Source organism: Suricata suricatta, chromosome 10, assembly GCF_006229205.1.
Source record: "Suricata suricatta isolate VVHF042 chromosome 10, meerkat_22Aug2017_6uvM2_HiC, whole genome shotgun sequence".
Taxonomy (NCBI): domain Eukaryota; kingdom Metazoa; phylum Chordata; class Mammalia; order Carnivora; family Herpestidae; genus Suricata; species Suricata suricatta.
In genome coordinates, this window is record NC_043709.1 from 102,698,785 (window position 1) to 102,726,506 (window position 27,722).

Here is a 27,722-nt window from a genome sequence, read left to right on the forward strand (position 1 = left end):
TTATTTAGATGTTGTCAGCCTGTGGATCTAGGAATATGGTGATTTAATTAACATTGAAAGAGAAATTTGCTATGGTAGATGGAAAATTTTATTTAGTGTTGACCTTCTACATTAAAGATATTTCTGGGTACCTATAGCAGAGATAATAAGACATTGACTGAAGCTTGAAAGGTCAGGCATTTCACTCAGGCATCCCCACATAGCCTCACCTGAGACTGCTTTTCACTTGTTTAATTAAGGTAGTGTGTGTGCCATACTCTGAGGCCTCTGTAAGTGAAGTTGGAAAAAATAATCAACAAAAGGACTTTTTCTTCCATCTTATTGATGAAAGAGTGGAAGAGATATCCCAGTAGTTTACTACTCACTCTCGATAGTTAAATGGTTAAATAACAAATAAAGGCGACATTAGAATCAAGGAGGCATTAATAAGAGAATCTAGATTTCAGATTTATCTTAAAATTGAAGTAGTCTAAACTACGCAATATTATTTATGACAATAATAAATCCCAAGCAACTGACTTATTCTTGCTTTCATCTGATCTCCCAATGTTTTCAGAAGTTTAGAAAACTTGATTGTGTAATCATTCAATTTGAAATGGGAAGAAGAGGGAAAAATAAGCCATGATGGCATCCCTTCATCCACACTCCTTTTGTCTGGCATTTCTACTTAAAACATATATCTGGGACTCACTCTTAAATTGTTAACCACCATCATTCCAACACTGATTATATTTCTTATTCACTAATGATAGCTGTCTAATGTTTTGTTGTTCTCAAGGATTCGGGTATTTTCAAAAAGATTTTGAGCTCTCTTTGCCTTAAGTATTTGCCTCCTGTTTCCAAAATTTCTCAGAAGGGAGAAGTGGACTAAGGAGGTGGTCTTACTATTTCTTGAAGCTCAAATGACACAGAAGAGTACTTTTAGAGACATCTTGATTCTATTAGAATTTTCAGGTCAAAGGGCAGGTTCAACTGTTATGTAGTTTAAAGCACCAGGGATGGAGTGAAAAGACCTCTTTAATGACTTAAAGTTGGGTTTCTGCTACTACCCACTCATTATGCAAGTAATATGGCATGTTAGTCAAGCAGTAGGGGGTCACTAATCACTTTGAAAGGTTCTGTGTATACATTTTCTTTCTTTTCTTTTTTTTTTTTTAAACTGAGGGAAAGACATTAACAGAACAAGGAGAGTAATTTAGCAGGAAGAGCATTGCAGTTCTTATTTTGCTCTGGGCTTGTGGCATACATATATTACCTCTCATATTATACGTGCTTGTATTACTCCCTCGGGGCTCATGGGAAATGAAGTCAGAATGTGCTTCACTAGCAAGTCTTCCTCTTCTGTAGACAGACTTGAGTTAGTTAGTAAGGCTCTTAAAGCCAGTTATTAATCCCCATCAAGGCTCATTTTCTTTAAAATAGCCATATTTGACTTCGAATAGGTGACTTCCACATCTCAAGTAATTGACTCTGATTAAAAAGGAGCTATTTCTGGTATTTTTATTTTCTTCTTTGTAGTTTTCCATATCTTCCAGTTTTTCATCCATGAATGCAAATGACTTTTATCAGAAATTACCTTTTTTTTTTTCCAAAGAACCAGTTCTATTTAAGAGTTAAGTGGCTACTGAAAAAATATTCTTTTTGTATTTTGCTTTTTTTCCCGCATGGTGAATTCTGTTCCCTCTGAAAAGCAGGGTATTGGCTAAAATTTTTTGTTTCAACACTGTTGAGTTGTCTATAAAACTTAACCACATAAGTTCACCTATACCATATGGTCTTTTCTATCAGATGTTTTGAGGGAACAACAATTTTTCTTATTTGCAAAAATTAATGGCTGTTACTATTTATTACCTTTAATATTCTTGCCTATCTTCAGAATTTTTTCTTCCAAAGTTTTGATGAGGTTGTTCTCCCTTATAGTTGTACATTTCAAATTTACCAGAATTGTAGATAAGAGAACAATACTATCTCTTTTTCCAAAAACAAAAGAAAAACCTAAAAGCTAATATACCCATTAAAGATACTGACATTCCCAAAGTTTATATGTTTATACATGCAACATATAACAAAAACATTTTATTCTCTTGACTATTGCCCGCTTTAGGCACATGCACATGTAGAAATCAGTATCAAGGGTACACTTTTCAAATGGGAAGGACAGTGATATGTTAAACTGTTAGGGAATTTTTAGTGGTTATGAGCAATGGCTATGGGAAAGGAAGTTTTATTCTGTGCGATGTATAGTATATTATTAATGCTCAATAAAAAACATGACATAATACAATTTCAATTTGAATTTTATTGAAAAAGAAAAAGATTTAAAATGATATATCTTAAAAAATGATGTATCTTTTTAAAAAAGGTAAAAAATCTGAAGTGGCTCAGACTCTAATCCTTTATTTTAAAATTTAGAATCTGAATTGTCACCTGTTATATCATATTGCAATATGGGAATGTGACATTTTACCCCAGAGATTAACTGTACCACACTAGCTGGCCAAGCATATCATTTATAAAAGAATTTGGAATTCAGTCAAGATGCTTCATCAACATAGAATAATTTTTACTATTTCACATTATGAAGCTTTCCTTGATCACAGAAGAGAACTCAGATCCCATCACCTTTGTATCTTGCATTTTGGAAAGATGCTCATTTCTCGATCTAATTGCATAGAGCCATTTATCTTTCATTCATCTTCTGTTATTTGCCTACTGTAATTCTGACTATTGGTGCACAGAAATACTGCAACAGCCTTATTGAGAAAACACACTCATTCCAGCGTTTGTCAGTCTTTGCGCTTCCCCAAAGGGAACAGATGACAGCAATCAGCAGGAAGTTGTGCATAGTGAGACCAACTTGAACTCCTCCACCTTTAAGCTCATTTCACCACTTAACATTTTTTTCAAGTGGTCAGTGGATATATTTAGACTATTGTTATCCCTTTGGTGTTGATTAGAACTTCACGAGATAAGCCATCTGCCATTTTTTAGAATTATATAGAGTGTGGGTACAGTGGAAAACTAGACTGAGGTCATTGAGAATCTTCTTCCCTTCCAACAGCAATGACTGGTTAAACAAATCTTCATTTCCATGATGTAAGCTGATCTGTATCCTCCATTTGTTAGTACTGCTTGTTCAGAGTTCTCCAGACATACCCATCCAGAAAACAGAAAATCTTTGTCAGAATATGCAAAAGATAGTCTTCCAGTTTGTGGCTAAACTAAAACTCTTCCAGATGACTGCTATTGAAGCATAATTATCTTAACAAAAGACAGAAGCAAGGTTAAACTTGGGCAGTTCATTCTCAAATTCAGCATTTCCTCAGGTCAGAAGCTCAGGCCACTTAAATAGTTCCTGTAGATCAAATTTGCCTTCTTAGAGATGACTTAAATAAGAGATGAGCTATTGAGAAATGCATTTTTGACTATGAGACTAATTGTTCACCAACTTTGTTCTGATTATTTTGTGAATTTCTCATGTTCACCCCTCTTTTAAATCCCACCTTCTTTTCCTCTGGATGTGAACCAAAAAGTAGTTAGCCAAACCACAAGGAATCTGTAAGATTTAAGTTATTGTTTCAAAGTGCACAGATCATTGCCAAATAAAGTCATGACTGGAAACTTATTTGCATTGATGAGAGAAGAGAATTGTAGATGTTTAGAATGCCCCAAGAACAGATGGTTGGTTTTCGAAATCCTATTTACTAATGTTTACAATTTGTTATATTCTCTGTACAAAAAAAATGTTTTCAGTTTCAGTAATACCCCAATTTGCCTGGAAGGTACCAAATGCTTATCAAAAGAATAAGTTAAATGAGTAAAATATATGAGTGACAGTAATATTCTTAGTTTTAAAAAGTCATTAGTTTTGTTTACTTTTTGAGTTTAACTATAACTATAGGAGCTCTTTATTAAGATATTGATATAACATGTGATAAAGACATTAGAGTCAGAGAAATCTGAGCGGGATTCCTGGCTGCACCATTACTTGATGTGAACTTGGGCAAGCTGTATAAGCTCTCTGAGCCTTGGGTTCGTCACCCATAAAATGGGAGTGAAAATAATAGTAACTTCAAAGGATTGTTTTCAAGATAAATGAAAGTCCTGGAATTTTCCTTATTTTGTAGGCAAGAAGCTCTTCTGGCTGCCATTAGTGAAAAAGATGCCAACATAGCTCTTTTGGAGCTTTCGTCCTCTAAGAAAAAGACCCAAGAGGAAGTGGCTGCATTGAAGCGGGAGAAGGATCGTCTGGTACAGCAGCTCAAACAGCAGGTATAACTAAATGCCAGAGAGGGCCCCACCGTGGAGGGTCAGGAGGACCAGCTTCCACACCTTCCCTACCTTTATCTTTGCCAGCTTGTATTTTAAGGTCTCGTGTCTGAGACATCTGATCTTTGTATCTAGTTAGTTTTCATAAGCAGAGACTTTAATCTTCACAAATCTCTGGCTATATCTAGGAATTAGAGAATGTTCTTGGTAAGAGCACTGGTTTAGAAGATGTCATGAGTCTCTAATAAGAGTGTTTTTGTTTTTGTTTTTGTTTTTTGAGAGAAAGAGAGGGTGCCCATGCTCAAGCTGGGGAAGAGCAGAGGGAGAGAAAGAAAATCTTAAGCAAGCTCCACACCCAGTGCAGAGCCCGACCTGGGGTTCATTCCCACCACCATGAGCTCATGACCTGAGCCTAAATCAAGCATTGGTTGTTCAACCAACTGAACCACCCAGGCATTCCTGAGAGCATTTTTTAGCTTGTGCAATGGCTGGATGAAATTAATGAAATTCTGCCCACTTAAAATGAAAAAGGCTCATTTCTTACATCCAAACGAAGCCCCGCTGTGGAAGGCATACTTTTACTTAAACAATTTTTAGCTATTCAGAGCTAAATATGCTCTGAAGGTAAGGGCAAAGTTTTGCCCTTTTCTTTCCAACCTAAACCCTCCCCAAGTTTAATGCTTAACATTTATGTAAGACCTGTGAAAATAAAAGCTAAACGTTTCCCTTTTTTTGATGCTTGGACAATAATGTAAATGTACTTAGTGGACAAAAATATACACTTAAAATGGCTAAAATGATAAATTTTACATTATATATATTTTGCCACAATTTTAAAACTAGGCGAAAAAAATCTTTGAAAATAAAGGGAGAGTCGAATCTAAGTCCCTGCTTTAAATGCTCTTCACTGGCCATTCCTGTACTGTGCAGTGTTCGCTAGTCCTGTCTTCTAGGATTATCTCCTTCATTCTCAGACATATTGTCTCTCCATTGTGTCTGCCTTCATTTGTTCTTCTGCCTGAAGTAATAAGACTGGGAATGAGTTTTTCAAGTGAAGGATTTTTTTCTTTTATAGTCTAGTTGATCAGTCATCAATTGATAACATTTTTTACATAATATTTAATGTTCACATTAACAAGAATCAGTATTTACATAATAAAATATTTCTGTTTGTAGACCTTTATTACAACTGTATAGAACTAAATTTTATGAAAAAAAACCTAAATTTTATGTTTATGTGGCCAACTTTGATGAGAAAATACCAAAAGATGTCCCTTTTCTACAGGATAGATAGATGACCAGCCAAAAAAACCTAACCCAGTGCTCATTTATAAGCAAAAGACACTTTTCCAGTGTCCTAAAATAATTTGTCATAAGAAGAGGACATCAGCCAGTATTTGGCTACCTGTTAAGTTAAGCAAGAAGAATGTACTTAATTTTAAAGACATCTGGGGACTCTACAGTGTCTTAGTGAAGCATTTGACTCCAGCTCAGGTCATGATCTTGTGGTTTCTGAATTAAAGCCCCATATCGAGCTCCGTGCTGACAGCTCGGAGCCTGGAGCCTGCTTCAGATTCTGTCTCCCTCTCTCTCTACTCCTCCCTTGCTCACACATACACTCTCTCTTAAAAATAAATAAACATTAAAAAAACTTTTTTTAATTAAAAAAATTTTTTAAGACATCTGTCCAGTAGTTCAAAACTGAAATTCAGCTTATCAAAGCTGATAGGAGTTGAACGGTGGTTGCAATGGTGTAGGAGGGTAGGGGAAATGTGGAAATGTTAGTAAGGGGTATGAAGTTTCAGTTATGCAAGATGAATACTTTCTGGGGATCTAATATACATCATGGTGACTATAGTTAGAGTGGTTCAGTCAGGTAAGCATCCGACCCTTGATTCCGGCTCAGGTCATGATCTCATGCTTTGTGTGATGGAGCCCCACATGGGGGTCTGTGCTGACAGCACGGAACCTGCTTGGGCTTCTCTTTCTCCCTCTCTCTCTGCCTCTTCCCCACACACTTGTTCTCGCTCTCTTTCTCTCTCTCTCTCAAAATAAATAAATAAACTTTAAAAAAGGTAACTGTGAGGTGATAGAAATGTCAATTAGTTTTTATTAGTTTGTGATAATGACTTCATTATTTATACATATGTTAAAACATCACACTGTATACCTTAAATAAATACAATTTATATTTGTCAGTTATACTTCAGTGGGGGGTCTGCAGATATGTGAAAAAGGAGAGTATTATTGAAGAAAGGTGTTCACTAGTTTGTGAATATTTATATGTAGCAATATAAGTTCTCCTAAGTAGTTAGTTCTAAATATATAGACGTAAGATTTAAATAGTTAATGGTCTCTCTCATTCATAGTAGCTTTTGATTACTTGGTTCGCAAGGCTGTGTTTTCAGTAGTTAAGGATATTACTTAATCCATGAACTTATAATCTTTAAAAATACTGGCTTAATGTCTTTACATCTAACTATATGCCCTGAATATTTATAGTTTTGTGATCTATGTAAGGAGAAAGATAAATTTAATTTTGGGGAGTCCTTCCTAACAGTGTTTTCCTGTCTCCTTTCCATGTAAAGTTTCATGTTCCTGCCGTCTCAAAGAGTGTCCAGGATGCTATGAGCAAGAAGGAACCAGTCTTGCCAAAGATATTTGATTCTTTAATTTTTCTAAGTGTGTATACTAACTTTTAGACAAGGGAGAGGCCTTTTGGAAAGAGGATATGGCATCAATATTGTTTTAATTTAAAGCTTCTAGTCCTTGAGTTGCTGGAATGTGCCTCAATCTAAAGGCCATTTCCTAACAAGGAAGCAGTCAGCATTGACCAGGCTTCCCAGCAAATGGAGCTGCCACTGCCTGATGGGCTCTTGGCGTTCGTGTGCAGTTCCTGTTGTCAGAAAGAGATGAGGCAACAAGGGATTTACAGATTGGGGGTCACCCTCTAAGATGGTCCCAATTTACATACCCACCCCAGGGTAACTTGTTTCCGTGACTCATGCATGGCAAAGCAGTGCTTGGAGAGGCTGCATCAGAGGAAGAGGCCAGAGCCAACGAAAAAACTAAAACCTAAAGGTTGTCTAACAAACTCCAGATGTGCTGTGATGGGTGCCAACCAGTGTGTTCGGATTATAAGTCATGAAGAAGCCCCCGCTGTGATTGTCAGGCACCCATGCTGGATTTAATGTAAACTCACATGGAACCCTGGAAAGCATTAACACAAGCTGTTTAGCCACAGCAGCTGTCACAAGATGGCCTTTCTCTCAGCATTATTTTCTTCTTTTCACCTCAAGAATTTTATAGCCTCCATATTGTATTTGCTGTTAGTGCAAAGTCTGGCTCTGCCCCTGTGTGCTCTATACAGATGTGCCGTGGGCAGATTGGGCTTTGCAAGACAAGCTACATGGTTTGTTTTGTTTTGTTTCTGTTTTTTTAAAGGTCAACTCTAACATTTTAAGAGTAAATGCTACAAACTTAAGCTGATGTGGTTTGAATCTAGACAGTCTCATTTACAACTATAATTTCGGAATCCTCTGCATTAGGGTGAAGTGCCAAATAGTATATTCTTCTATTCCAGCATTGTCTAGGCATGAAGGATATAAAGACACAGTTCTTGCCTTGAAGAAGCTCACAGTTGTAGTGCTTAAAATACTAGTTCTAAACATTTGGCAAAGCCATTCTTTAGAAAGTAGTCTTACCATCATTTCATGCTGACAGCCTCAGCAAATCATCCCTGCATTACATGGTTTATTTGCCCATTCATTTCAGATTCTTTGAGTATCTACTGTGTGTCAAATATTATATTAATTGAAAATGAATGTCTTTCTTCCTAGTTAACAACCTGACAGAAAGCTAATCAGACCTAGATTGTACCTCTCTCTAGCTGTCTCTTTTACCAAGGAGACGTTATTCCTCTGAGATTCATCTATAAAATTTGGATAATGTTACCTGCCTCACAGGGTTGGTGTGAAATTAAATAACACAGCAAACCCAAAGCACTTAGATTTCCTCTGCTATTCCCTTCCAGAGATCCCTGTTTCACAGTGAGAACTGTGCTCTCTGTGGGTGATACGTGCCACATTGAGGGAGGGACAGCTTCAGTAGCTGGCTCTCCTCAGTCTTCTCTGATAACTATTTACTTTTCAATACGACTGTTGTATTTAGAATTACATAGCCAGCACACCGTGCTGTATTCCTGTGAGGAAGAACATATTTCTCAGAGCAGTTAGGAGAATAAGTGGTACTTTTTATCCTTCCTTTTTTTTATGCCTAATTTTTCAATGATAGAACTATAATACAGCATTTTTCAAAAGTAATCTTTTTTAAGTCTTTAATATATCTTTTTTAAGTCTTACAGTTTCATCATCAAAGAGCATTGTTTAAATGCCCGCCTGCCTGGAGTTGTAAGGGCTAGGAACATTATCACACCCAGTCATGTGTTTTCACTCTCTAGTTCTGTGACTTCCTGTTTGCATACGTGCCTCTTCTAGCCCTCATTCATCCAACTGCTCAGAAATATGTGAAAATAGGATAACCACAAAAATAGCTACCACTAATCAAGCGACTGTGATATGCTGGGCCCAGTTGCTTTATATACATCCTATCCAATCCTCACCACAGTTCTGTATGGTATTGTCTCCATTGTGTGGATGAAGCACCTCAGACCCCAAAAGATTACATTTCTTGGGTAAATTTCCACAAGGACTAAGTGGAGGGACCATAGCTGAATCTCTTCTTCCTACCATCTGACAGGGAAATTCTAGACAGTTGATAATTAGAAAAGTTGTACTAGAATTAGAGTAATACAAATAATGCTATTTTAAGTTTTTATGACACTTGTTAGTTCCTCTGAGAGATGGGAAAGGGTACTTTTTAATATCCAATCCTTCCCCTCTCCTCCTCTGAAGAACCTGAAACAAAAAAGAAATGGTGTGATTTAACTCTGTTCTCCAAGTTACTAAGAGAAGTGATATGAACTTGAAGCTACAAAAGTACAGTGAGGTATAATTTAGCTTCTTTTCTATCTTTGGAGACTCAGTACTCTATCAGAACTAAACATGCTGCTGTTCTAACAGTGCACCTTCGTTGAACCATCTGCAAACAGTTCCTAAAAGCACCAGCTGGGAGCCAGCCTCCCAGAGACTTTGACCACCCTGAGTATATGGAGACTGTTCAACTTCAGAGTGATTATAAAGGAGTGTTTGGTCCTGGATCTCTGACCAGTGTCTGGGTAGTGAAGAGATATTCTAACCCTGTAGCTATCCAGCAGGTAGCCTGTGTAGCCAGTCTGCTTAGCCGTTACATGGGCTTAAGCAAACTACCCACATAAGTTCTGACATCCCTGAACCTTTATCACATGTGAACATGATGTGCATGAAATAAAGAGCAATTACAGTCTCCAAGAGCAGGCAGTCAGAGTAGCCACCTCAGGGTCCTATGGGTTTAAAACTATTGTTCTTAAAGAATATTTAGCTGACCACCCACTTGAAATTTAGACCAAATTAATTTGATTGCTTTTCAGGTTGAGTTTCTTGTTGAAGAAAACAAAAATTAGAAAAATAATCTGTAGTAACTACCTCTAAAATATTAATTTTTCATAATCACAGATTACCCTGGAAACTTGATGATGTTATTCGGTGTGAACTTTTCAACTCTCGAGGTCCGTAGGCAAATGCTGTACTTTCTGTAATAGGATAATGCTAAATTAGGTCTAAGTAAGAAAAGTAGTTAAGTCAATTCACTCATAATGAGAAGCCCAGAATTTTGGTTGGTTGCTTTTCTTTTTAATCAATCGCTGCTTTTTAGTTGTATCACATAAAATGTTTTAGGCCTTAACCTTTTATTCTCAAATATTAATTTCTCATATTCATAATTTATTGTGAAAATTATTGTCAGCATTAAACCTGTGACTCTTTATACCTTCTATATTCCCATTCTTCTGCAGGACCTGAATTATTCTCATTGATGATGTATTAAGAGAACTATCAGGAAATCTTTGGTGTACTGACCTCAAAAATCAGTTGAGTTTTAAAAGGATTTTTATAAAGTCACAATGTCCTCACATCCTTTATTACACCCTCACATTTGGCTATATGTGATGTGGAACATTAATCTTGCTCCCCTTTGGTGTGTTTGCAAAATTTTGTCATCATTTTCTAACAACATCTCCTGTGAGGAAAAGAGGTTATTTAATAATGTAGTTCCAGGGGCGCCTGGGTGGCTCAGTCTGTTAAGTGTCCAACTTCAGCTTAGGTCATGATCTCGCAGCTCGTAGGTTTGAGTCCCATGTCAGGCTCTGTGCTGACACCTGCTTGGAATTCTGTCTCCTCTTCTCTCTGCCCCTCCCCTGCTTGTGCTTGCGTGTGCTCGTGCTCGCTCTCTCTCTTTCTCAAAAATAAATAAACACCAAAAAAAAAATAATAATATAGTCCCATTTCACAGAAGGTAAAATCAAGACCACTGATCAGCTAACAGCATAAATCCACTATAGGTATGAAAGGCTTATAAAAGAAGAATAGATCTGTACTTTAGCACAGATAGCATCCACCATAATATCAGTGTTCCTAATTGGAACTCTGTGACTATAATTCAAGACAACCTTAGCATTTTCCATGTTGTCCAGGAATCTCTTCTCCCTTGACCCACAGCCTTTACTATTAACAGATCCTTCTAGACTCTCACCTAAATTAATTTAGCAACATTCACCAATTATTGTTTGGTGCTTACTATGTAGCAAGCCCTCTTCTAGGTGCTGATGATAGAAGGTTAAGCAAATAAACATGGCTGTTGGAGACTTCTGTTTATTGCATGTTCAACTACTTTTGCATTTCTAGGTATTTTGTTACATTAGAATTTTCAGGTCACCTAGTGTGGCAAAGAAGTTGTTCTTCATTCATACTACACAAGAAAATTGACCAAAAACATGTATCAGTGATTTCTCCTGCAATTTCAGATTGCTCAATCTGTCTCATTTTAAGGGCTCTAAACTAATTTTATTTTGTCCTTATTTTATATATTCTGAATAAATTGTCAGTTCCAAAATTCTCAAATAGAAGAATTATAAATAGATTAAGGATAGCTAAGTTCACTAGCTAAGTAGGCCTGAAAAATCATAAATAATGCATATCTATATTTTAGTAGATACAGAGAAACCTTGGATAAGTAGCTATGTATCTGTGCTTCATTTCCCTGAAGTAAAATGAATATTATTTTTCTCCAGTTTCTGTTCAGGAAGTTTGGAGGTCAGTTAGAACCAAGATCTTCTGGAGAACAGTAGTATATAAGCACAGAGCTGTGTGATGTGTAAATATACCAGCAGAGAGAGGGCCGTCCCTCAGGGAAGCGAGCTGACTATCAGTTACTAATGCTGAGGTTCATCTGCACAGTGCTCAGCTGACCAGAGCCTGCTCCTGATCCCTTCTTCAGTCTGAACGTAATCTTTCTGTTCACCCAATCCTCTCCCGGTTGTCCCCGTTCTGCTGCCATGCAGTTACACCTAGATGATCCCGACTGACACTAAAGGTGATGCTATAACCTTCAGTCAAGTATTTCCATATACTTTCTTACTTTTCTATTGTGTTGTGTGTATTTTATTTCTTTAACCCTGACAAGACCACTTTATTTCCCTAATCTCTAAGTTACTAATGGGAAATGGTTGCTTCAGTGTAACTCCAAGCATTTTCAAGGAGTACAGTATGAAAAATATCTGAAGTGAATTATACTTTAAGTAATTGGTTTTTTTGTTTGTTTTTTTGGTTTTTTGTTTTGTTTTGTTTTTTTGAGAGACAGCATGAGCAGGGGAGGGTCAAAGAGAGAGAGAGAGAGAGAGAGAGAGAGACAGAATCCGAAGACAGACTCCAGGCTCTGAGCTAGCTGTCAGCACAGAGCCCCATGCGGGGCTCAAACCCACAAACCATGAGATCATGACCTGAGCCAAAGTCGGACACTTTAACCGACTGAGCCACCCAGGCGCCCAGTAATTGTCTTTTTTTAAGTTCCACCCACTCTCTAGATAAGATTTTTAGAATCTTGCAAGGAGCTACATATAACATACATGATACTTTTATTTATTGCTTTACTGGACAGTGCTAAGGACTTTGACAGCTACTAATTAGGCCCAGGAGACTGGCCTGTGCTTCAAATTGGCACTTACCGCCTCTAGCAGTATACCTTCATGCATTCGTAAACCCACATCTGTACATTCTTCAGACTTCCTCATCCTTGTTAGAATGCAGGTTACTGCTAATGACAGTATTCAATGTTCTATCCCTGTGTCTCACTCAGAAACAACTTATTCTGTAATAGAGACTTGTTCTCTTTTGCTTCCTTTATTTGGGTTATTTTATTACCTTTGTTAACAGTGAATAGGATATGCGTATAGGTTAACGCCTTTCTTATTTAGACTGTGACCCCTTTTCTCACATGTTACAAGGCTGATCATTGGCCCAGATGACAGAGAGAAATATGCCATCTCTTTCTCCTCATGGCATTGACGGCTACTGTGACAATAGCATGATATGCTGACTATGAATTTATAGCTGAAAAGGCACTTATCATAACCACTCCAGGCATTTGGAACTTTCCAAATAAACTATACTTTGGAGTAAATATCTCATGCTTATTCTTAGTCCAAAAGAGAATACATTTTTGAAAGTTCAGTAAATTCCTTTTGTTTGGTACTGAGGGTTAGGGTGCCAAAAAATATCATTTGTTCCAACTCCAACTTTGATGCACAGGTTTTGTTTTGTTTTTGTTTTTTATCAAAGCTTCAGTGAAAGAAAATGCTATTTCAATATTGTTTCTAAGTAAGCCAAGCTTAAATAATTTTATTTTGTTTAAAGTGTCTTTCTCTACCTATCTATTAGTTTTGAGTAAAGAACATAAATCTATTGTTTTGTATGTAAAAATGTGATTGGTTCTTATTTACTAAGTTTCGGGAAGAACTGCCTCAACCTTGTTCTGAAAAATGAAGCAATGGGTCAGGTACAATGAAAAAAAAAAAACCACAACAACTCAGATTTGGTTTTCATATTCTTAGCCCCAGGCCCACCCCCACTTACTGAAGTCACATTTAGAACTACTGAGGTGGAGCATGATAATAAATAATTGGATTCTTACTTGTCAGACTTATTGTTAGTTCTCTGTAGGACGCATAAGTTGTTTCTGAACTGAGCGAAAATAATGTGAGGACATAATAATAATCTACTAATATGAACCCAGTTTAGTGAAATTCATGACTTTGAATTTATCATTTTCTTTTCCTAAAAGGAAAATAAATTATTAAAAAATCCTTTTAACTAGCCAAGAAAATAGACATATCAGTAGGGTATTTACTCATGTAAATTCTTCCTTAGGAATGAAATTCATCATGGAAGTTTGTTGCCAGTAATTATTTTGCCAGTAATTGCCAGTTATTTTTGTTAAATTCCCAGTAAACACATAAAAGGACCAAGCTGTCCTTGGGGTGGACACGTTAGTGCTTTTCTTTCCTCTTATATAAGAAGCAAGAAGGAACAAGGATACACGTTCAGGCCTCTAGTTGGAAGTCTCCTTAACTAAATCACTCAGTTCATTAAATGCAGTGTTTTACTTTCCACGTTACAGCTAGTAGTGTTGTTGCTGAACTGCCTGCTCCTACTTAACAAGGATCCCCATAACATGCTGCTCACTTCTCTTGAGGACCCCACTGATAGCCTTCCCAAAACCTGTATCTCTACTAACAGCCTATTCAAAGCACCTTACTTTTTCACTAACACTCTCCTCAAAATCTTACCATCTCTTCCAGCTGCCACCCCACTGCCCAATTCCTACGCCATTCTCACATTTTCGGTTTTTGTCGTGGTGGTTACCAAAATCTGTTATCTGTTATTGCATTAAAAAACACCTTAAATTTAGTGTCTTAAAACAGCAAACACTTAGGAGTTCCTGGCTGGCTCAGTCAGTAGAGCAGGTGACTCTTGATCTCCGGTTATAGGTTTAAGCCCCATGTTGGATATAGAGATTACTTAACATAAAAATAAAATCTTAAAACACACACACACATTTAATATCCTGTGTTGTATCTTAGTGTCAGGAATCTGGGAGACGCTTAGCTGGTTGTTCTGACTCAAGGTCCCTTATGAATTTGCAGTCAGGCTATTGGTGGGGTCTATAGTTACCTGAATGCTTGACTGGAACTACAAGATTCACTTCCAGAGTCACCCATATGACTCTTGGCTCTATACCATTTAAAGCTTTTCTAGAAGGTTACTTAGTACATGGTAGCTGGCTTCCCTTGAGCATGTCATCCAGGAGAGAGGAAGAGAGTAACAAAGATGGAAGCCACAATGTCTTTTGTAATCTAATCTCAGGCGTGACATACCATCATTTCAACCTTACTCTATTGATCACATAAACCAACTGTCTATGACATGAGTGGGAACAACACAGTGGTGTGAATACCTGTAAACAGGGATCTTTGGAGGTTGTCTTGAAGGTTGGCTGCCAGCCTGTATCTGTTTGTCCACTGCACAGGTATAGATAGCGCCAGGTATCTTTTGCCCCACCAGGCAGCCATTCTTTGAGAAGACATAGATGTTAGGCACTGTTGGAAAACCCCTTGATGTTGCACTTGTCTGTGCCTGCTTTCTCCTGCATTTGCCATATACACATGTCCACCTCTCAGCTGTCCTGTATGACATTATCTCCCAATAGTGACTGTGATTTTGTGATCAGAGAAAGTGAAAACTTTCTGTCTAGTTAAAATACACAGTATTCAGATATTGCCAGAATTAGGAAATTGCAATTCAATCAGTGTTTAATGATTCAATGGCCCTTTCTGATTCAGTCAGATAAAAATGTTCATCTCTTTTTTATTATCCTATCTCCCTTCAATTCTAGGGGGTTTTTTTGTATTAGGTATTCAGTATACATACTTCTTTCTCTAAACTACTACAAACATTAAGATCAGCTAGATTTTTCCTACTGATGGTATCCAGATTTATTTGAAAGGAACTGGATACAAAGCATTTTCCATTCACTGTCCTCACCTCTAGAATGGCTTTCTATTTCCTCATCTTAATCTCTACTTTAATCTTCACTTCAAGACTCATCTTTGTAGTTTGGAATTTCCTAGCCATGAAATCCTGTTTGGGTTTTCTTTTTTTTTTTTATCATTAGCAAAGTTATTCTGTGCCTTTTTTCATTCATGTATTCATCCTCCTTTGGGTATGAGTTGAAACATGAGAGGGGAGGGAAAAAAATTATTCACTTGTATCACAGTTGTTGTTAATGTTATATGTTCTAAAACAAATTATTCTCATTGGTGTGGCTGTTTCTTCAACTATAGGAATTCCCATTCTGTAACTGTTGCTGTCTGGTTTTCTTGTTTGTATAAAGCCACGTGGTACAGTAGAAATAGCACCAAACTGAGTGTCAAGAGACCTGAGCTTTAGCTTCAGCTCTATTGATAACTAAGCATACAATCTTAGACTGTAATAATACCATCTGATATGCACAGTTTACAGTTTACAAAGTATTATTCAAATGTTTATAGTACCTAACTCTGTGATTAAATGGGCCAGGTAAATATCATAAGTTAAAAAAGTGAGTGAAGTGTATAAGACAATAAGAGAGAGAGGCTGTGATTAACTAGGGGCCATGTGCTTTTTCTGTAAAAGCCACATTTTATTTTTTTAATATAATTTATTATCAAGTTAGCTAACATACAATGTGTACAGTGTGCTCTTGGTTTTGGGGGTAGATTCCCATGGTTCATCGCTTACATACAACACTCAGTGCGCATCCCAAAAAGTACCCTCCTCAGTGCCTATCACCCTTTTTCCCCTCTCCCCCATCTTCCTACCCCCCCAGCAACCCTCAGTTTGTTCTTTGTATTTAAGAGCCTCCCTCTCTGTTTGAAACTATTTTTTCCCCCTTCCCTTCCCTTCCCCCATGGTCTTCTGCTAAGTTTCTCAAGATCCACATATGAGTGAAAACATATGGTACCTGTCTTTCTCTGATTGACTTACTTCACTTAGCATAATACCCTCCAGTTCCATCCACGTTGCCGCCAATGGCAGGATTTCATTCTTTCTCATTGCCAAGTAGTATTCCATTATGTGTATAAACCACATCTTCTTTATCCATTCACCAGTTGATGGATATTTGTGCTCTTTCCATGATTTGGCTATTGTTGAAAGTGCTGCTATAAACATTGGGGTACATGTACCCCTATGAAGCAGCACTGCAGTATCCTTTGGGTAGAAAAAGCAGCCACATTTTAATTCCAATTCATGGCCGTGCATGATGTAAGCTTCATGTTACGCAGGCATCTATTCTTTTCTTCAGAGGTCACAGATTTATATAAATCTCTTTTCTTAATTGATATATAATTGGCATATAACATTATGTTAGTTTTAGGTGTGAGCACAATTTGATATATGTATGTACTGTGAAATGATTACCATGATAAGTTTAGTTAACATCCATCACACATATAGTTACACATTTTTTTCTTGTGATCAACTATCAGCAACTTCCAGATATACAGTATAGTATTGTTAACTATGGTCACCATGCTGTACATTACATCTCCAGGATTTATTCATACTGTAACTAGAAGTTTGTATTTTTTTGACCTTCTTTACCTATAAATCTCTCAATACCTGCATGTTGGCATTTAATTAATTTGTTCATTTGTTTTTTTTTATATAAGCTATGCTGTAAGCTGCCTAACTGACCTCTCTGTGTTGTATCTTCCTCATTCATAAAACTTTATGGTTACTTAAAATTAATTTTGAAGTCTTAAGTTCTTTATTTTCCATGTTTTGACAAACTGCTTAGAGTGGTATTACCAGCTAGTTGCTGACATTAAGAATATTTTTAAAAGAAGCAGTTATAAAACACAGACTGTTTAAATCTGTCTTTAGGGGCGCCTGGGTGGCTCAGTCGGTTAAGCCTCTGACTTCAGCTCAGGTCAGATCTCATGTTCGTGGGTTCGAGCCCCACGTCAGGCTCTGGGCTGACAGCTAGCTCAGAGCCTGGAGCCTGTTTCAGATTCTGTGTCTCCTTCTCTCTCTGACCCTCCCCCTCTCATGCTCTGTCTCTTCTGTATCAAAAATAAATAAAACATTTAAAAAAATTTTAATCTGTCTTTAGAGATTTGCTTATTTTATGAAAGTAGTAAGTATTGCATTTTGGATTTTTTTTTAAATCCTGGTTACTTAGTATCCCTTTAAAGCCTTTTTTTTTTGTATTCTACAAAGAAATAGATCATCTTTTGATGAGTTTTGCTTGTTTGGAGCTAAGTGAAGTCCAGAGATTTGGAGATGTGGGGAAATCTGGATTCCTCCCAGTCTCCTTTCATCCATCTGTTCCATCTTTTTTGTCATCAATTCCAGATGTAGGAAAATTCTTCACAAAAATTTGATAAGACTCTTTCTTCCCCTTTTTTCTAGCATCAAATCTAACTTGCCCTTCCTATTGTCAGACTGCTGCCTTTTATGATGCAACAGGGAATTTATAAATCTTCTGAGTTTCCTGATCCCTCTTGAATTGTCTCAATGCAAATAAATCAGCCTCGGTTTCCTGCTCCCATGCTTGTACCCCTCCTGTTCCTCCTTCTTGGTCTGTGTCTGTCAGGTGGCATGATTTATAACTGTTTCTTGTGCTCATTGACCTTGGTCTGAGGATCTCATTAAGCATAAGTAGAACTTCGAAAGATTGGTTTGAGGATGTTTCCCCTTTCCTCTACTAAACTTTTCATGGTAGGAATCAGTCAGATCAGTATTTTCCCACAGAGCATATATCTATTGTCTCTTTTTGGTCTCTTTTGAACTAATGTGAATACTTATTAAAAGTGAATATGGAATTAAATGATATTTATTCAAGAACAGGAAGAATGATATTAGATAAACTACATTTGCTATCACAGAGTGCCCTTTACATGGGCAGTTTACACAACCAAATTAAACCATCTATACTGTTACATGACTCTCTAGAAAACAGTACTAATGGGGGCACCTGGGTGGCTCCATTGGTTAAGGGCTGACTTCGGCTCAGGTCGTGATCTCATGGTTCGTGAGTTCGAACCTCACGTTGGGCTCTGTGCTGACAGCTCAGAGCCTAGAACCTGCTTCAGATTTTGTGTCTCCCCACCTCTCTGCCTCTCCCCCAGTCATGCTTGGTCTTTCTCTCTCTCTCTCAAAAATGAATAAGCTTAAAAAAAAAAAGGTACTTTTACCATTAGCTAATCTCACAGATAGTATCTAACATTTATTGAGCTAAGCTTTGTTTTGAGTGCTTCACATGAATTAACTAATCTTTACAACAACTCTATTAAGTAGAAATCCTCATTTTACTGAGGAGATGCTGAGAAAGATGCTAGAAATCCTAACAGATCTGTTACTCCAGTGCTGACACTGCTAATCACTCCACCAAAATATGTTGGTTAGAGATTTCAGTAGCCTTCAGCCATTATTAATAACTCTCTTGAGAGAGTTATTAATTATTATTAATAATAATATTAATAATAATCTCTCATGATAAATATTACTTTAATAATCTCTTATTTGTTTGCTTATATTCCAGTATAATTAACATACAGCGTTTTACTAGTTTCCGGTATACAGTATAGTGATTGAACTATTCTACACATTTCTCAGTGCTCGTCCTGTTAAGTATTCTCTTAATCCCCTCCACCTATTTCACCCATCCCCCACTCCCCCACCCCTCTGGCAACAACCTGTTTATTCCCTGTATTTAAGAGTCTGGTTTTTGCTTGTCTCTATTTTGTTTTATTTTGTTTTTCATTTTTTTCCCTTAAATTCCTTATACAAGTGAAATCATACGGTGTTTGTCTTTCTCTGATTGATTTCACTTAGCATTCATTATACCCTTAGATCATCCATTTTGTTACAAACGGCAAGATTTAATTCTGTATTATGGCTGAGTTACATTCCATTGTGTATCTATCTATCTATATACCATGTCTTCTTTATTATTTCATCTATTAATGGACCCTTGGATTGCTTTCATAATTTGGCTATTGTGAATAACACTATAAGAAACCTAGAAGTGTCTATATCTCTTTGAATTAGTGTTTTTGTATTCTTGGCATAAATAACCAGAAGTGTGATTACTGGATCATATGATAATTCTCTTTTTACTTCTTGAGGAACCTCTATACTATCTTCCACAGTAGCTGTACCAGTTGCATCCCCACCAACAGTGCACAAAGGTTTTTTTTTCTCCATATTCTCACCAACACCTTTTGTTTCTTGTGTTGTTGAGTTTAGCCATTCTGACAAGTGTGAGGTGATATCTCATTGTGGTTTTGATTTGCATTTCCCTCATGATGAATGATGATCAACAGCTTTTCATGTGTCTGTTGGCCTTGTGTATGTCTCCTTGGAAAAATGTCTGTTCGTGTCTTCCACCCATTTTTAATTGGATTATTCATTTTTTGTTAACCCTTTATCCAATATGTCACTTGCAAATATCTCTCCCATTCCATCAGCTGATTTTTAGTTTTGTTGATTATTTCCTTTGCTGTACAGTAGCTTTTTATTTTGATATAGTCCCAATAGTTTAATTTTGCTTTTGTTTCCCTTGCCTCAGGAAACATACGTAGAAAGAAGTTGCTATAGCCAACGTCGAAGAAGTTATTGTCTGTATTCTTCTTAGGATTTTTATGGTTTCAGGTCTCACAGTGAGGTCTTTAATCCATTTTAAATTTATATTTATGTATAGTGTAAGAAAGTGGTCCAGTTTCATTCTTTTGCATGTAGCTCTCCAGTTTTCCCAACACCATTTGTTGAAGAGACTGTCTTTCCCATTGCATATTCTTTACTCCTTTGTCAAAGATGAACTGACCATATAATCTTGGGTTTATGTCTGGGCTCTCTCTTCTGTTCCATTGATCTGTGTGTCTGTTTTTTGTGCCAGTACCACACTGTTTTGTTTACTATAGCTTTATAGTATAACTTACTATCTGGGATTGTGATACCTACAGTTTTGTTCTTTTTCAAGATTTCTTTGGCTATTCATGGTCTTGTGTGATTCTGTATAAATTTTAGGATTGTTTTTTCTAGTTCTGTGAAAAATGCTACTGGTATTTTGATACTGGTTGCATTCAGTATATAGATTGCTTTGGGTAATACAGACATTTTAACGATGTTTATTCTTCCAATCCATATTCATGGAATATTTTGCCATTTGTTTGTGTCATTTTCAGTTTCTTTCATCAGTATTTTATAGTTTTCAGAGTACATTTCTTTTTTTTTTAAGTTTATTTATTAATTTTGAGAGAGAGGGTACACACACCTCATTGTAAGCCAGGGGAGGGGCAGAGACAGGAGAGAGAGAGAGAATCCCTGGCAGTTCCACCCCAGCAGCACAGAGCTTGACTCAGGGCTTGAACCCACAAACCATGAGATCATGACCTGAGCAGAGATCAAGAATTGTCTGCCAAACTGACTGAGTCACCCAGGCACCCCTCAGAGTCTTCCACCTCCTTGGTTATTCCTAGATATTTTATTATTTTTGGTGCAATTAAAATATGATTGTTTTCTTTAATGTTTATTAAACATTTTTAGAGAGAGAGAGAGAGGGAGAGAGAGAGAGAGAGAGAGAGGGCACACGTAGGAGCAAGGAAGGGGCAGAGGGAGAGAGAGACAGAGTAACCCACGTGGGCTCCACACTGACAGCAAAGAGCCTGACATGGGGCTCAAACCCACAAAATGCGTGATCAGGACCAGTGTTGAAGTCAGACACTTGACTGAGCCAGCCAGGCGCTCTGGATTGTTTACTCAGTTTCTTTTTCTGTTACTTCATAATTAGTGTATAGAAATGCAACAGATTTCTGTAGATTGCTTTTGTATCTCATGATTTTACTGAATTTATCAGTTCTAGTAGTTTTTTGGTGAAATCTTTAAGGTTTTCTATGTATAGTTTTGTCATCTACAAATAATGAAGGTTTTACTTCTTTCTTACCAATTTGGATGCCTTTTATTTCTTTTTGTTGTCTGATTATCATGGCTAGGACTTCCAGTACTATGTCGAATACAGGTAGTGAGGGTGGATATCCCTGTCTTGTTCCTGACCTAGAGAAAAGCTCTCAGTTTTTTATCATTGAGTATGATGTTAGCTGTGGGTTTTTCCTATATGGCTTTTATTATGTTGAGGTATGTCCCCTCTAGAACTACCTTGTTGAGGGTTTTTATCCTGAGTGGATGTTGTGCTTTGTCAAATGCTTTTAATGCATCTGTTGAAATGATCATATGGTTTTTATCCTTTCATTTATTGATGTGATGTATCATGTTGATAGATTTGCAAATATTGAACCACCCTTGCATCCCCGGAATAAATCCCACTTGATTGTGGTAAATGATTGTTTTAATGTTGTTGGATTCAGTTTGCTAATATTTTGTTAAAGATTTTGCATCTATGTTCATCAGAGATATTGGCCTATACTTTTTTTTTGGAGAGGGTAGTGTCTTTATCTGATTTGGGGATCAGGGTAATGCTAGCCTCATAGAATAAATTTGAAAGCTTTCCTTCCTCTTCTGTTTTTTGGAATAGTTTGAGAAGAATAGGCATCACCTCTTCTTTAAATGTCTGGTAGAATTCAGCTGTGGAGCCCTCTAGTCCTGGACTTGTGTCTGTTTGGAGTAATCATCTCTTATTTAAATTACAGTAAAAATATATAAATTACCATAAAGGACTGCTCTCAGCTTTGAAAAATTATTCAGAATCTTGATAGGTCAAGATCTCTTCCTCATCTTATATCAAAAGATGTCTTCTCATTTCATCAATAATCTTGGAAATTGTTGACTAGATTAATGAAAGCTAGAGGTTGGAGAGTTCTGATTCAGAGAGTATTTGCAATCAGATAGCCAAGTTTGAAAACTTGTATGCTAGTAACCCTAAATTACCATCACAAATAATTCGGGTATTAAAATCCTATTACTACCATATATACATATATATGGAAATCTGGCCTCAAAATATGACACAGCACTTATTAAAAAAGCTTTTGTTCACCACAGTTGTTTTAGTTTAACAATCAATACATTTGCATTCTCAGGAAGAACTCATAGAGATGAGAGATTGAAAAGTGGTTATTGAACACTCGCCCCCAAATTAATGACTGTCAAAGACTGAACATTGAATATACCTAAGCTCAAAGGTTTTTCCTTTCGTATTTTAAAAGTTTTATAAAATATAAGAGTTTAATTAACTCAGTAAGCTCCTGGGCTTTAGTAAAAAACAGTATTGTGATAGTTGTTTTTCAGTGCTTAAAATAATGTTAATGGTATTACCAGTCATGTTTCTGAATAGGGCATTCTGAATTGGATATGATGGTCTTCCTGGACTTATATAAAATTACAACCTACTAATGACCAAATCTAAAATTCTGGAATCTCTGAAAATTTTGAACATGCACTTTCTAAGCCTCTCCCTAGCTTTTAACTAGCTGATTCATCATAAATAACACAGAGAGATTGAATTGATAGTACTGTGTTTAAATATGTATATGTTCTCTTAACAAATTTACCCAAACTGAATACCTGAAACCAATACCAAAGTGTCTATTAAGACTCACAATGAACATATTTAGGAGCCTCGTTGACTCTTCGTTGGCTCTCAGTCACTGGCCTGAATCCAGTGAAAGCACACAGTTGTACTATATCCTTCTAGTCTGTGTTCAATATTTGTTAATATCAATCATTGCTAAATAGGTGATTCTTAAAATCAAGTTATCTTTTGTAATGGTTTTCCCATACTTGCCTATCTGCCTTATTATTTAGAAAAAATAGCCAAGTGGAATGATACGGTACAGGAAATCAGTTTTCACTGCTGGTTGCACTTCAGCTGATTTCCATCATTGACTCTGTATTTAGACATTGAAACAATAGTCATGGCAATATTTCCTGATCCCGGATTATCATTTTGAATGGTAACGATATTACTAGCTACCGCCCTGCAGCTGTTCCTATGGCTGTGCACTGAAATAACTTTTTTCTCTTAATACATAATAGGAGAAAAAGCTAAATTATATATTTTAATCTGAGATTAAGATGGGTTTCTCACTTTTATGTCAGTTGGTGAGAGCAATCATAACTCAGCATCTTTTCATTACAATAATATTATAAATATAGAAGAGAGAAAACATGAGTTATAATTGAAAGAAATGACTCTCCATTGGAGATTGTTCCCTCTCTTGCTTAAAACTTCTTGTGATACAACCTTTTGAAAAAATCTTTTTATTAAAATAGAACTTACCACATAGAAAAGTCACATCATATGTGTTTTTGTCGGTGAATTTTCACCAAGGAACATATTCATGTAACCAAAATGCACATCTAAAAAGCAGACCATTAACTACCAACACCCTAAAAACTAACCCTCAATCTCCCTTCCAGGTCCTCTGCATAGACCTGAAAGAGTAATTGCTCTTCTGACTTCTAACAGTATTGGCTAGTTCTATCTTCAAATCAAGACTTTAAATTTCAGGTATTATGTCAGTGGAACTGCTCCAGTTAGGGGGCCTAAGAGGCAGGGGCCAGGGGAGCCAACTCACGCTCAGAGGTCAGAGTTTTGAGTCACACAGGCTTAGTCACAGGTCTTACTTAATGTAATTTGTTCTGCTAGATTTCAAAACTTACTTGGGACCGACAACCCCTTTATTACTTCTAGTTTTTCTCTTTTGGAGTAGAAATGTCTGTCCTGTCTATACCTATCCTGGCATTGTAGTTTAGAAACTGATCATTTGTTTTTTAGTTATGTAAAAAGGAAAAGAATTTTCCCTAAGATGGATCATACCCAGAGTATTTTTTTTTTTTACAAATATGGAGGTTCCTCAAAAAACTATCAGTAGAACTCCCCTGTAGCCCAGCAATACCACTGCTAGGGATTTACCCAAGGGATACAGAAGTGCTGATGCATAGGGGCACATGTACCCCAATGTTCATAGCAGCACTGTCAACAATAGCTAAATCATGGAAAGAGCCTAAATGGCCATCACCTGATGAGTGGATCAAGAAGATGTGGTATATATATACAATGGAGTACTATATGGCAGTGAGAAAGAATGAAATCTGGCCATTTGTAGCAAAGTGGATGGACCTCGAGGGAGTCATGCTAAGGGAAATAAGTCAGGGAGAGAAGGACAGATACCATATGTTTGCACTCATAGGTCTAACAGGAGAAACTTAACAGAGGACCATAGGGAGGGGAAGGGGGAAAGAGAGTTGGGGAGAGAGCAGGACGCAAATAATGAGAGACTATTTAATACTGAAAATGAACCGAGGGCTGGAGACGGAGTGGGAGGAAGGAAGGGGGTGGCAGTAATGGAGGAGGGCACTTGTGGGGAAGAGCACTGGGTGTTATATGGAAACCAATTTGACAATAAACTATTAAAAAATAAACTATGGGGCCCTAAGCAGGGAAAAAATAAATAACAAATATTTTAGCAGCTTTATTAATAAGCTCCAAAAAATGGAAATGGCCAACATGTCCTTCAATGGGTGAGTGGGTTAACAAACTGTGAAACCACCAGATAATGGAATACTATTTAGCACTGAAGATTTGGGTACATGCAACAAGTTGGATAAAGCTTAAAGGCACTGCACTGTGTAAAAGAAGCCAATCTTTTTTTTTTCAACTGCTTTTTTAAAATTAATAGTTTATTACCAAGTTGGTTTCCATATAACACCTAATGCTGTTTCTCACAAATGCCCCTCTCCATGATCATCACCCCCCCACCCCATACCCCTCTCCCTCTTCAGCCCTCAGTTTGTTCTCAGCATTCAAAAGTCTCTCATAATTTGCCTCACTCCCTGTCCCCAACTCTTTCCCCCACCCCTTTCCCATTCCTATGGTCTCCTATTTGGTTTCTCCTGCCAGACCTATGAGTGCAAACATATGGTATCTGTCCTTCTCTCCCTGACTTATTTCACTTAGCATAACTCCCTCGAGGTCCATCCACATTGCTACAAATGGCCAGATTTCATTCTTTCTCATTGCCATGTAGTATTCCATTGTATAGATAAACCACATCTTCTTGATCCATTCATCAGGTGATGGACATTTAGGCTCTTTCCATGATTTGGCTGTTGTTGAAAGTGCCACTACGAACACTGGGGTACATGTACCACTGTGCATTAGCACTTCTGTATCCCTTGGCTAGATCCCCAGCAGTGCTATTATGGGCCATAGGGGAGTTCTATTGTTAATTTTTTGAGGAAGCTCCATACTGTTTTCCAGAGCAGCTGTACCAGTTTACATTCCCACCAACAGTGTAGGAGGGTGCCCGTTTCTCCACATCCTCGCCAGCATCTATAGTCTCTTGATTTGTTCATTTTAGCCACTCTGACCAGTGTGAGGTGCATACTCAGAGTATTCTTGACCCAGTTTTGATGATGAGATTTGAGATGTGAGTTGATGGTATTTACCTGAGATTTTAAAGGTAGAAATGATACTGTAATAGTTTAAGACTTTGGGGAATGTTGGGTTAAAGTGAATGTATTTTGCATATTAGAAGTATATGAATTTGGGGGGGCTAGATAACATGATTTAATGGGCTGAATGGTCTTCTCTAAAAGCACATGTCCATATCCAAATCCCTAGAACCTGTAAATGACCATAAGGTCCATATCATTTTCAAATAATTGGAAAAATGGTCTTTGCAGATGGAATTAAGTTAAAGATCTGGAGATGATATCATTCTGGATTATCTGGGTTGATCCCAAATCCAATCACAAGCCTTTATAAGACCCGGGAGAGAAGACAGATACACAAGAAAAAGTGATGTGAAGGCAGAGGCAGAGACTGGAGTGATGTGGCCATGAGCCAAGGAATGCCATCAGCTACCAGAGCTGAAAGAGATGAGGAAAAATTCTCCCCTAGAGCCTTCTGAGGGAGTATGGCCCTGCTAGTTTTTGGACTTCTTTTAGAACTATGAGAAAATATGTTGTTTTAAGCCACCAAGTTTGTGGTAATTTGTTGTGGTAGCTTTAGGAAACTAATACATGGGCATACATGATACAGCTTGGGTCCTTCATATTAAGAGTTTTATTCTCCTGTATCTTCCAGGTTCTATAATATATAAATAGAACTCGTTATAAATATATATAACTTTCCTTAATATTTATTTTGAGAGAGAGATAGAAGAGAGCATGAGTTGGGGAGGGGTAGAAAGAGAGAGACATCTGAAACAGGCTCCAGGCTCTGAGCTGTCAGTACAGAACCTGACACAGGGCTCAAACTCAGGAATGGTAAGATCATAACGTAAACCAAAGTTGGACACTTAACCACCTGACTCACTCAGGTGCCCCTAAATATATAACTTTTTTAATGTTTATTTATTTATTTTGAGAGAGAGAGAGAGAGACCACGTGTATGTGGAAGAGGGGCAGAGAGAGAATTCCATGCAGGCTCCACACTGCCAGCACAGAACCTGATGTGGGCCTTAATCCCACAAACTGTGGTATCATGGCCTGAGCCAAAATCAAGAGTTGGATGCTCATCTGACTGAGCCACAGTGGTGCTCTCAAAATATGGAACTTCTAACACTTATATTCTGAATTTTATTTTGTCTCATTTACTCTGGGATGTGGAGTAGGGATTCAGTTTAACCTTTTATTTTGTTTCAGGCATTTTTCTAGGTGTAGGGATACAAAGATGAATGGGACAGATTTGTTGCCTCTGAATGTGTTAGGTTTGCTCTTTATTTGAAAGAGAAATATACATTATTTTTATGTAATGATCAGCATTCATTGATAGAGATATGCATTCTATCAGTAGGCACTGTTGAGACAACCAAGAGGCAGATGGGGTCAAATAATACTTTCTGAGAAAGGAGAATCCTAAAAGACTAAGAAGAGGTAGCTTCATGGGAAGAAAAAAAAAATACTGGGAAAGAATCCTTTTTAGGCAGAGGCATCAACATGAACAGGAGTGCTAAAAGCATGAAGCATCATGAGATCAGAGAATGTAAGAGATTCGTTATTACCAAGTATACACTGCTCATGGGAGTGACATAAGATGAGACTCTAGATCTAGAAAAGAATATCATAGAAAGCCTTGTATTGACAATGCTTGAGGTTAACTTGGAATTGATCATGCAGGTAATGCCATGCTGTGGAGAGGTTTTTAGTCCCATTGATGTTTTCAGAGTATTGAGGTAAGTCAGTGTGGCAGTTAATAGAAGTTTGAGGGAGCCTGGAGTGATAAGAGGATAATAAGGTTAAAAACAGGAAGATTAAGAGTCTTTTCCAGTTATCCAGATATGATATGATGAAACTGGGAGTACAAGGCCGAATCAAGAGGATTCTGGTAAGATGGCATAGTAGGAAGCACCAGGAATCCCCACCAAAACAGTTGTACTGGCACAATCTGTGGATGTAACTTACTTGGAACTCCGGAGTCTGTTGAAGGCTTGCAGTTTCCAGAGGTAGTATGGCTAA

At 37.2% G+C, this 27,722-nt stretch overlaps 1 protein-coding gene across 8 annotated transcripts in view; it reads left to right on the forward strand.

Moving 5' to 3' along the window:
* ERC1 (ELKS/RAB6-interacting/CAST family member 1) overlaps positions 1-27,722 on the forward strand; it is a 516,785-nt gene that overhangs the window by 387,997 nt on the left and 101,066 nt on the right. For 7 of the 8 annotated variants that reach the window (XR_003914152.1, XM_029953456.1, XM_029953457.1 and 4 more), the window contains one exon: positions 4,128-4,272. Coding sequence is in view for 7 of the 8 variants with exons in the window: in XM_029953456.1 (XP_029809316.1) it covers positions 4,128-4,272 (145 nt within the window). In the remaining variant the exon portion in view is untranslated. Of the gene's footprint in view, positions 1-4,127; positions 4,273-6,857; positions 7,846-27,722 lie in introns of those variants that run through there. The other variant, XM_029953460.1, reaches the window with a different exon arrangement.